Genomic DNA, 10,278 nt, shown 5'->3' with positions numbered 1-10,278 from the left:
GGAAGACTTTTCGATGGGAAATTTTACAGAGGGGAGGGTATTTTCCGGCATGATTTTGAAAAATGATCAGAAATTAAATAAAAGCTGAAAGTAAGATTCAACTGAAAGTAAGGAGCAACATAAACATTAAAACAAACGAAAATTATTCTGTATGGAAAGGGGGTTGTTTCACACTCAATACCATGCTCTTTGGGCTAAAGTTTGACTTGTTGTCCCAATTCCTAAAGAACGACTGCTGAAGCCCAAGGGCCGTTTAATTGGAATAAGAAGCTTTTTAAACCGCTATTAACTTTAGCATCCACCGCCTCATATAAGAAATAATTTCTGTTAGTTTTAACTTTTAATGTTGCTCCTTACTTTCAACTGGAAAAAAATATTTTCAATTATTTAATTAAAAAACGGACGAATCAACAATTCGTTCATTAAAGCCGTGATTTGATTGGTCAAACAATATTTTTTCTTGCGATTTGTTATTTCGTGTACAGTCAATCCCTCTTCGCAATAAATCAAAATATTAACAACTAATAAAAATCAATAAAAAACGAATGGAATTTTGTTTTAATTCCTAAAAAGTAGCTTAAGCTGACTCCGAACGTGTTACGAGCTATATTATAAAGTTTAACTCATTAAGTTTAGAATTACGTTCATTAAGATAAATGAAAATACTAACTCATCTAAATAGGAATAAACAAGTCTCGCCAATTACTTTTTTCTTGAAATAGCAAAAATACAGACAATTAAATTAACAAGATTGCCAATTTCTATGTTTCCCATTGACATTGGAGAATATGCTACCATTGAATGATCCTGCACCGTACTATTTGATCAGTTTATCCAACCAAGTCGTTCTATTTTTTGTTCACTTTATGCAGTAATCTGTCACATTAAATTTAAGGAATTATTGCCCATAAAATTTATTTGAAACCTTTCGATTTGATAATTCTTCAATTGCAGTACCTCGATTACTTCGATTACCAGAGTTAAATCTATAGTCAAATGCAGGAATGTCACGGGAAAGACAGATTTTCTTTTGCGAATAAAAATTTTCATAATTTTTAATTTAGTTAGAATTATCTTTGGTAATCAAACAGTTCTTGGTAACGAACTGTTACCATGAACTTTATCATTTACCCCTCTAATGACAGTTACTCTTTGTTATCTGTGTGCTTGCTATGTTTGGAAAGAGCATTGAGTAGAATAAAAAATGGCATTACTATTTTGTTATTATACTGCTTAGTTCAGAATACGGATCTTGTGTCAAGGTTCATGGAACTTGTGTCATTTATACTTCATTGGCCAAAAAATTATGATTTGGCGATGACTTAGTGTAATAGTACTACTACTACTACTACTACTACTACTAAAAACTCACCGCAGCACCAAACCACCTGTGGCCAACACAGCTACGCACGCTCCTCCTCCATTCCAATCTTCCATTTGGAACTAATTTCCCCTTCCTTCCCTCCCAAACATGCTTGGCCAGAGATATATCTTACTTTGTCGATTAATATCAAATTTAAGAGTTTTGTATATCTTGGCTGGATAACAAATACTATCAAACAGTTCGTGGTAACGAACTGTGAGTAAGGAGCGACCCGGCTCAATGGTAACCGAAACTCTAAAAAACTAAATTTTGATACCAATAGATACATCAAAAGAATCAGACTTTAATGCTGATTTCAAATATTTAAGTTTCATCAAGTTTAGTCTTACTCATCAAAAGTTACGCGCCTGAGAAAATTTGGCTGATTTTAGAAAAAAGGGGAAAAGACCCCCTAAAAGTTATAGAATCTTAATGAAAATCACACCATCATATTCAGCGTATCAGAGAACCCTACTGTAGCGGTTTCATGCACCTATCTACAAAAATGTGGAATTTTGCATAAAGATCACGGATGCGTGTTTATTTGTTTTTTTTTGTTTGTTTGTTTTTTGTTTTTTTCTCAGGGGTGATCGTATCAACCCAGTGGTGCTAGAATATCGTAGGAGGGCTCATTGGAACGAAAATTAAAAGTTCTAGTGCCCTTTTTAAGTGACCAAAAAATAGAGGGCCACTAGGCCCCCTCCCACGCTCATATTTTTCCCAAAGTCACCCGATCGAAATTTTGAGATAGCTATTTTGTTCAGCATGGTCGAAAATATGATAACTATATCTTTTAGGAAGACTTAATCCCCCGAAGTCCCCAGGGGGAGGGGTGAAAGTTATGAACTTTACCCAATGTTAACATATAGCATTGGTTATTTGGAAGTATACAGACGTTTTCAGGGGGGGATTTTTTCTGGTAGGTGAAGGGGGGGGGGGGGGTTCGGGTGTTATATGGGAGGATCTTTCCATGAAGGAAGTTTTCATGGGGGAAGGGACATCGCTATGAAGGGAGCGCCGGATTTCCCATCATTATTAAAAAAAATGATCAGAAGTTAAATAAAAAAAACAAGTTTTTCCACTGAAAATAAGGAGCAACTTCAAAACTTAAAACAAACAGAAAGCATCCGGTATATGGCTTGGTTCACCCGCTATTCAATCCTTCGCTTTTTAGGCCAACTATTTTTTAGTACTTTAATATGAGCTATATTTTCTACTTCAAGGCCCTTGTTATTAAGGGGTCATTTCTAAATAACTGAAACCAAATTTAAAATTAATCCTGATCAACGAGGTTTTGACTAGGGGGCGTACCCCCTAATATACGTATTAAAAATCTATGAATATAGAAGTTCGTTACGTAAGTTAATTCGTAAGTTACGTATATGTATTACTGATAAAAACGTTCGTGAATAAAATCAAACAAGTTTCGAGAAAGCCATTTAACCATATAAAGGTAGAATTAATATGCAAATTTTGTTTTAATAATTCATGTACGGTGAGCCAAAATCAAAACCTGCATTAATTCAAAAACGTTCAAAAATTATTCCGTATAATTATTCAGAAATTATTCTGAAATTTTGAAATTATTCAGAAATTATTCCGTATATGAAAGGGCTGTCCCCTCCTCAACGCCTCGCTCTTTGCGCTAAAGTATGACTTTCTCATAACTCTATTTTTTTTTAAACAATAAAAAACATTAGCGTAAAGAGCGAGGTAAATGAGCGAGGTAAATTTTTTGAGGTAAATGAGGCAATTTTGTGGTAGTTGGTAATTACCACAAAAGGTCAGAACAACAAAAATATTTTAAAGGTTTCGTGTGAGCTCGCTCATCGAAGTATCCGGGATTCTACGCGAGTAGATTTTTATCCAGCCTTAGGGACAAGAAAAAAAGATTTTGGAAGGGTAGTCTAGAGGATTTCTAGTTAACTATCATAGCTACAGGATACAGTTAGTGATTCGATTAATCCCTTAGGGAACTGAACAGATCACTAAGAATCATCCTAAATGATTTGATCAAATCACTAACAAACCCCTAAGCCTAGATATTTGAACAAATCTGTGATTTTACCATGTCACTGTGACATATACTTGTGACAAAAAATAATATATACTTGTGACAAAAAATGACATAAACTGTAACAAAAAATAATATTACTCTATTCTTATTGGTGTAATTTCGTTTTATAGAGAAAGTCTTGACCCGGAAAAGCCTATGGAAGCTTTCTGTTAGCGGCTAGAAAGCTATCATTTATAACAATGTTTATTCTAAAAAGAATTCAAAAGTAACAAAGAGCCAAAAAAGCACAAAAAACCATAACGAGCATGATTGGAAAGGAAGTTTAACACGTAATATTCTCGTGCTAGGTTATTTCAGAAAGGTCACCATAGGGACTGTCCTCCTTCAATAGCCAGATTATGGCCTGTCATATAATCAGAAGCCTCCGAGGCTAAGAAGACTATAGCACCCTGCAAATCTGTCACCTCTGCAAATCTCCCTGCTGGTATATCCTTGAGCCATAGTTCTGAGAGAGGTTTCAGTGCCTCGCTATGAATCAGCGGTGTATCAACGATGCCTCTGAAACAAAAATCATATATATATATATATATATATATATATATATATATATATATATATATATATATATATATATATATATATATATATATATATATATATATATATATATATATATATATATATATATATATATAAACAAAAAATGCAATAAGAATATTATAATATTGGAAGGGCATAGGTATCCATATCAGTGGTGCAGCTAAGTTTAATAACCAAACTTAATAATTGTTAAATCATAGAATTCTTATTTTTTTACATAATGAGTAACTTTAGTATACAGACGTGTACTTGCTGAGTACGCAATAAAGTTAAACGCATATTTGTATGTACTTCCTTCCAGGCACATATCCAGGGGGCGGGGGAGCCGCGGATCCACCTTTACTTCCTTCGACCCTATTGCAGCTTCCCGAACACTTAAAATTTTTAACATGAGTTTGAGGAAAATTTTACACGCTTCCCCACCAACTTGGGTTTCAACACGGCATTGAGTACATTTCCATTTCATAAAAAGTTGGATATACATTAATTGATGTCGATGATTCAAATTCTCGAATGGTCTTAGGAGGAAACAACACGAAGCACGTTTTTCATTTCTTTATTCATACCATATATTGTACGAAGCTCCAAAGATTGGAGTCTTCTATTCGCGAAGGAGCTAGGCAAATGGCTATTTACCCTGTTTAACAATCAGCGTTTATGCTCATTCGAGATGTCCCACATCTTGTATTCTTTATGGCGTCAACAAATATCTTTAAATTCATGTGCGGACCTAAGTCGTACTGCTAAGCGTACCTAAAAGTAATTTCCCGTCCTTTCTGATGACTACTCTAATCTTGGCCTAAAAATAAATCCATAATAATCGAAGTTATTCTGTGTAATTGCTATGACGATTACTAGGTTGCATCAAGACATGGCTATATATATATATATATATGTATATATATATATATATATATATATATATATATATATATATATATATATATATATATATATATATATATATATATATATATATATATATATATATATATATATATATATATATATATATATATATATATATATATATATATATATATATATATATATATATATATATATATATATATATATATCACAAAATAAACTTCTAGTAAAATAAGACAATGGGAACAATTTAATAGACTACAAACCGGTAACTTACGGGGAGATGGCGTTTACTCGGACACCTCGATCAATCCATTCTGTTCCAAGTGTTTGAGTAAGCTTGACAACTCCAGCCTTTGAGGTATTATAAGAAAGCTGTTTCTGAGGATGAGGAACTATTAGGCTTGACATAGAGGCAGTGTTGATAATTTTCCCATATCCTGAAACAAAATAATTGGTTATTGCAGGGAAGTCCAGTCCATTTTGCAAACGAAGCTACAGTGAGGAAAAATAAATCCTGCAAAATGGCGATGTAGTGTGATGCATCACACTGTGATACAAAAAAAGTCGGGCTGACTTATAATGCCATCTAAAATAACTTATGACACGCTCAGTGCCGCTAAATGTGGATATACTTGACTACTGCTGAAGTTTTTACTTTTTGGATGCATTTTTTTGCTCTTTAAGCAATTTAATGGGTACTTGTATGGAATCCGGTAAACAGGCAAGATGTGAAGTTTTGGTTAATGCTAGGGAAAAAAACAAAATAGGATGAAAATATAATAGTTTAGAAACAAATTTAGACATATTTACACATTAGGGGGGGGGGGACATAGCATATACTAAATCCGTAACCTAACATAACCTTGCTACCTTTTAGTCCCCCTAAACCCCAAAAAAACTAAGTTTAAATGTCGTTTCTGGAGTGAGAAACCTTTCGTTTATACCTCACTAGTCAGCGGAAATCTGTTTATCAATAGCAGCTTTGATATTTCGATGCGGAATTTCATCGCATGTTTACCCGATTCCATACAAGTACCATTTACTGTCTTTTCATACTGCGGTCTTATCAAAAATATTTGATTATTCAAGCAAGTCCGATTTCTAACCACGATTTCTACTAAGCTTCAAACTCTAGGTTTTCTTTTTTAAGTTTCTTGAATTGGTGTAATGCCTTGTCAAAATATATAAATATATTTTTGCAATTACCAGTTCTTTGCTCTTTAAGCAATTTAATGTAAACTTCTCCATGCATGAAAATCTCTAATTTTTCCACTGTAACAAGTATGACAACGTCATTGCAATACTAATGTATATTAAAGTGATGTCACTCATGTAATTTTTTTTCTTCTAAAAGTAAGGCTCTTAACGAATTTTCTCAAACTTCTGACCTATCTAGATCGTTTTTTAGGCCAGAACACCCCAAGATGCCAATTTTCCCGAAAAAATTATCGAATCTTTTCGAGAAAAAATAAATAAATAAATTAATAGAATAGATACACAATTATTGTTCACTAACTCTGATAGAAAACTCAGCTGAAAATCAGATAAAAATTGCTGTTTTAGGCTGACAAAATATTCAGATAGAAAAACTACTATTCTAAGCTGAGCGAAAACTCTACTATTATTCTAAGCTGAGATAGAAAAACTGCGATCTCTAGCTGATACACTGATCAAATTCATACAGAAACGCACATCAACTTCATACAGAAAAAATGCTCTTCCAAGCGGCTGTACAAATTAGCAAAGGCGTTTTACCACCAGGTCACCGCAAAATCAGAGTAGAATACCACCAATTAAATCGTGTTACGCTTGGTAAAATGATAGAAATTATAAGGTATATGGTTGATAAACTGAACAGGAAAGAAAAAACTCATCCGAGACCATCTTGTTTCACAAGAATTAGTATACCACAGGGGTTGCTATATTTCAAGAGTTATTGTATAAAATCAAAACTATTGTCAAATGACAATTTTTAAATAGGATGTATATTCATTACGTTTACAACTGACTTACTTATGGCCAACTTAGAACACTTATCCTTTTTTATCTTTCGTTTTGAATAATTTGAGGTTTAAAATAAAGAATGGAAATATTTCCCCAGTTCAAAAGACTTTCGTACTATGTTCATAAGCTGGATCTAACTTCCCAACAGTAAAGACAAATATTGCAGCTGTTTATAAACATTTTCAGGTTCCTGTTTTGGCTTTTAAAAAACTATAGCCAACATGGTCATTGCGTGATGAATACCAGTTGAGAACTGAAACATTATTTTTTACAGCAAGAATGCTCTGGCTTTCCTGGAAAAAGGCCAGATTTCGAATTATACAACTTAATGACTCGCTAAGAAGTTGCATTTTTTACCCTGTTTCATCATAGCTCGACCTTCTGCTTGGCAACATAAGAAAACTCCTCTCAAATTGACATTCATAGTTCGATCCCACTCTTCTAGGGTTGTATCCTCACTAGCAGAGTTCAAGTTAACCCCAGCATTATTACAAGCAATATGAAGTACACCCCATTCGCTTATCACTTGATCTACCATACGATCGACATCCTCCTTCTTTGATATGTCCGCCTAAAAATAAAGCTGTTTTAAAACAAATTGGAAACTCTGTGAATGAGCTGGACTGTGATTTCGTTTTTTTTCTTTTTTTTTCTCTTTTTTATATATATTTCATTGTGTTTTTTTTTTAATACCTGTTCAATGACCTCACTGCATCTTCTCTTAGTGAACCGAAGACGTCTGAAGTATATAGACCTTAGAAGATAAATAAATGATAAAAACCGGCAAATTATTTCTTAGTAATTTATCAGTTTAATTTGTATTAACAATTACTAATTTCTTAATAATTGTTGTACTGCACTTCCATTTATAATTAAAATGAAATAAAAATAGTCAAAAATGGAATAACTTTTAATGCAATTGTCAAATTAAAAAAAAAAATTGAACAAATAATAACAATGACCGAATATTTCAACTTCATATCTTGAAGCCTCTATCAACGGACAAAAGGGGAAATAAATAATTAGTAAAGAAAAGAAGTAAATATGAGCGAAATTAAGAACAAAAATAAGTTTTACTTCTAATTCCCCCTCCCCTTTTTTTGTTGATATAGGCTTTTAGATATAAAGCCTAAGTGTACCTTCACATCATTTAATAATTCACATCTTTTAACTCTTATTTACAGATCTATGGAAGAAAACTGAAACAAAACGCAAAAATAGATTAACCATATAGGTCGCATTTAGATAACGCATTAGATAACGTTATTAAATAGTGCATTAGAAAACTGAAACAAAACCCAAAAATAGATTAATCATACAGGTCGCATTCAGATAACGCATTAGATAACGTTATTAAATGGCGCATTAGAAAACTGAAATAAAAAAACAAAATAGATTAATCATATAGGTCGCATTTAGATAACGCATTAGACAACGTTATTAAATAGCGCATTAGAAAACTGAAACAAAACCCAAAAATAGATTAATCATACAGGTCGCATTCAGATAACGCATTAGATAACGTTATTAAATGGCGCATTAGAAAACTGAAACAATACCCGAAAATAAATTAATCATATAGGTCGCATTTAGATAACGCATTAGATAACGTTATTAAATAGCGCATTAGAAAACTGAAACAAAAACCAAAAATAGATTAATCATATAGGTCGCATTTAGATAACGCATTATATAACATTATTAAATAGCGCATTAGAAAACTGAAACAATACCCGAAAATAGATTAATCATATAGGACGCATTTAGATAACCAAATAGTAGATCAATGGAGACTTGTCCCGTACTTTCTTCCACAAGATGTCCGTAAAGCGTGGACAAAGGATATTTCGTTTTTTAATCAAAATTAAGCGGTATTTATTTTTCAAATAATATGCATTTGAAACTACGTCATATTTTACTAAATAACGTCATCATCAATCGTAATTAAATTACAGTTGAAACTACACCATCAATTAAATAACATCATCTTTTTGATCAAATAACATCTTTAACATGATTTTCATCATTTGCAAAGCAACGTTAATGCATTCAAATAATCACACGAAGTCGACGGAATAAACATGCATTGCAATCAATTTTGGTACACTCACTCGATGTTCGTTAAGTCACGTATATTGAAGCTGTTATTTTTTATGTGTACAATTGAGTTGAGAAAAAGACTGACAAATAATTTCTTAGGCTTTACTGCACGTCCATTTATAATTAAAATGAAATAAAAATATTCAAAAATGGGAAAACTTTTAATACGATTGTCAGAATTATAAAAAAAAAATAATTGAACAAATAATAACAAACTTCCGAATATTTCAGCTTCATATCTAGAAGCGTCTAACAACAGAAAAAAGGGGAAATAAATAAAAAATAAAGAGAAGAAATAAATAAGAGAGGAAAAAATAAGAACGATAATAAGTTTTACTTCTTATATTTCCCCCTTTTTTCTATTGATATAGACTTTTAGACGTGAAGCCCAAATATCGGACGTTTATTATTATTACTTAGGCGGGAAAATTTTTGGATTTAAAGTTCACTGTCTTATTAAAAGTTCCATTTTTAATTATTTCATTTTAATTATAAACAAAGTTCACAAGTAATTTCACAGACTGTACTGTTTTTCTATTTACAACTAAATAAGAAAACATTAAAAAAAAAATTTAAACTTGTAATAAGGCATTTAACTTAGAAAAACAAAAACTTTCTTGTACAAATAGTAATAAATGTCCAAATATTTCAGCTTTATATTCAGAAGCCTTTTTATTATCACATAAAAGAAACGAGTAAAAAGGGGGGAAATAGAAAAATAAAAGGAAAAATGAATATAAAAAGGAATAAGATAAACAGAAATAGATAGTTTTTCCCCCTTTTTTCCATTGATAGAGAATTCCGGATGAGAAGCCAAAGCATACAGACGTTTATTAATATTTTACAAAAAAATTTTCTTGTTTGTTTTTTTTAAGTTCATTTTCCTATCATAAGTTTTAATTGTTTTTTAATGCTTTTGTTTCCCTCTAGTTTTACAGAAGGCCCACTTTTTCAATTTCTACCAAAGAGAAATCTAAACCTTCTCAGGCTTCACAACATGCGTATGGTTGTAGTAGTTCAACCAAAGAGAAACGATTATATTTTCTATTTCCCCACTAAGTTCTTACTGCGCTGTTCTACTTTTGTCAGGTAATTTTGCAAGCCAATGAAATGATTTCTTAAGCTTATGTCAGAAAAGGCAATCACATAACAACCTGGCAACCTTGAAAAAGCCATAACAACCATAACAAAAATTAACCATAACAATAAAAACCATAACAATAACAATTAACAACCATAACAACCTTTTTAAAACCTGATTGGCTCTTCTGTGTTTCTTAGGGTGACCGCAAAAAATTGATGTCGGAATTTTGTTCGTCTG

At 32.0% G+C, this 10,278-nt stretch overlaps 1 protein-coding gene across 1 annotated transcript in view; it reads right to left on the bottom strand.

Annotated features, from left to right (window-relative positions):
• Positions 1-3,607: 3,607 nt before the first annotated feature.
• Positions 3,608-10,278, bottom strand: part of LOC148948213 (uncharacterized) — an 83,575-nt gene continuing 76,904 nt past the window's right edge. Inside the window, exons 10-12 of the mRNA XM_089094209.1 lie at positions 7,215-7,428; positions 5,128-5,290; positions 3,608-3,938 (exon numbers count right to left, since the gene is read on the bottom strand). Of these exons, the coding sequence (XP_088950335.1) occupies positions 3,743-3,938; positions 5,128-5,290; positions 7,215-7,428 (573 nt within the window). The 3' untranslated portion in view covers positions 3,608-3,742. The remainder of the gene's footprint in view (positions 3,939-5,127; positions 5,291-7,214; positions 7,429-10,278) is intronic.

The sequence above is a fragment of the Artemia sp. Qi Xiang Cuo genome, chromosome 9 (genome assembly GCF_049724085.1).
Source record: "Artemia sp. Qi Xiang Cuo chromosome 9, ASM4972408v1, whole genome shotgun sequence".
In the NCBI taxonomy this organism is placed as follows: Eukaryota; Metazoa; Arthropoda; class Branchiopoda; order Anostraca; family Artemiidae; genus Artemia; species Artemia sp. Qi Xiang Cuo.
The sequence above is the reverse complement of the archived record's forward strand: the minus strand, read 5'-3'. Positions and strand labels throughout refer to the sequence as shown.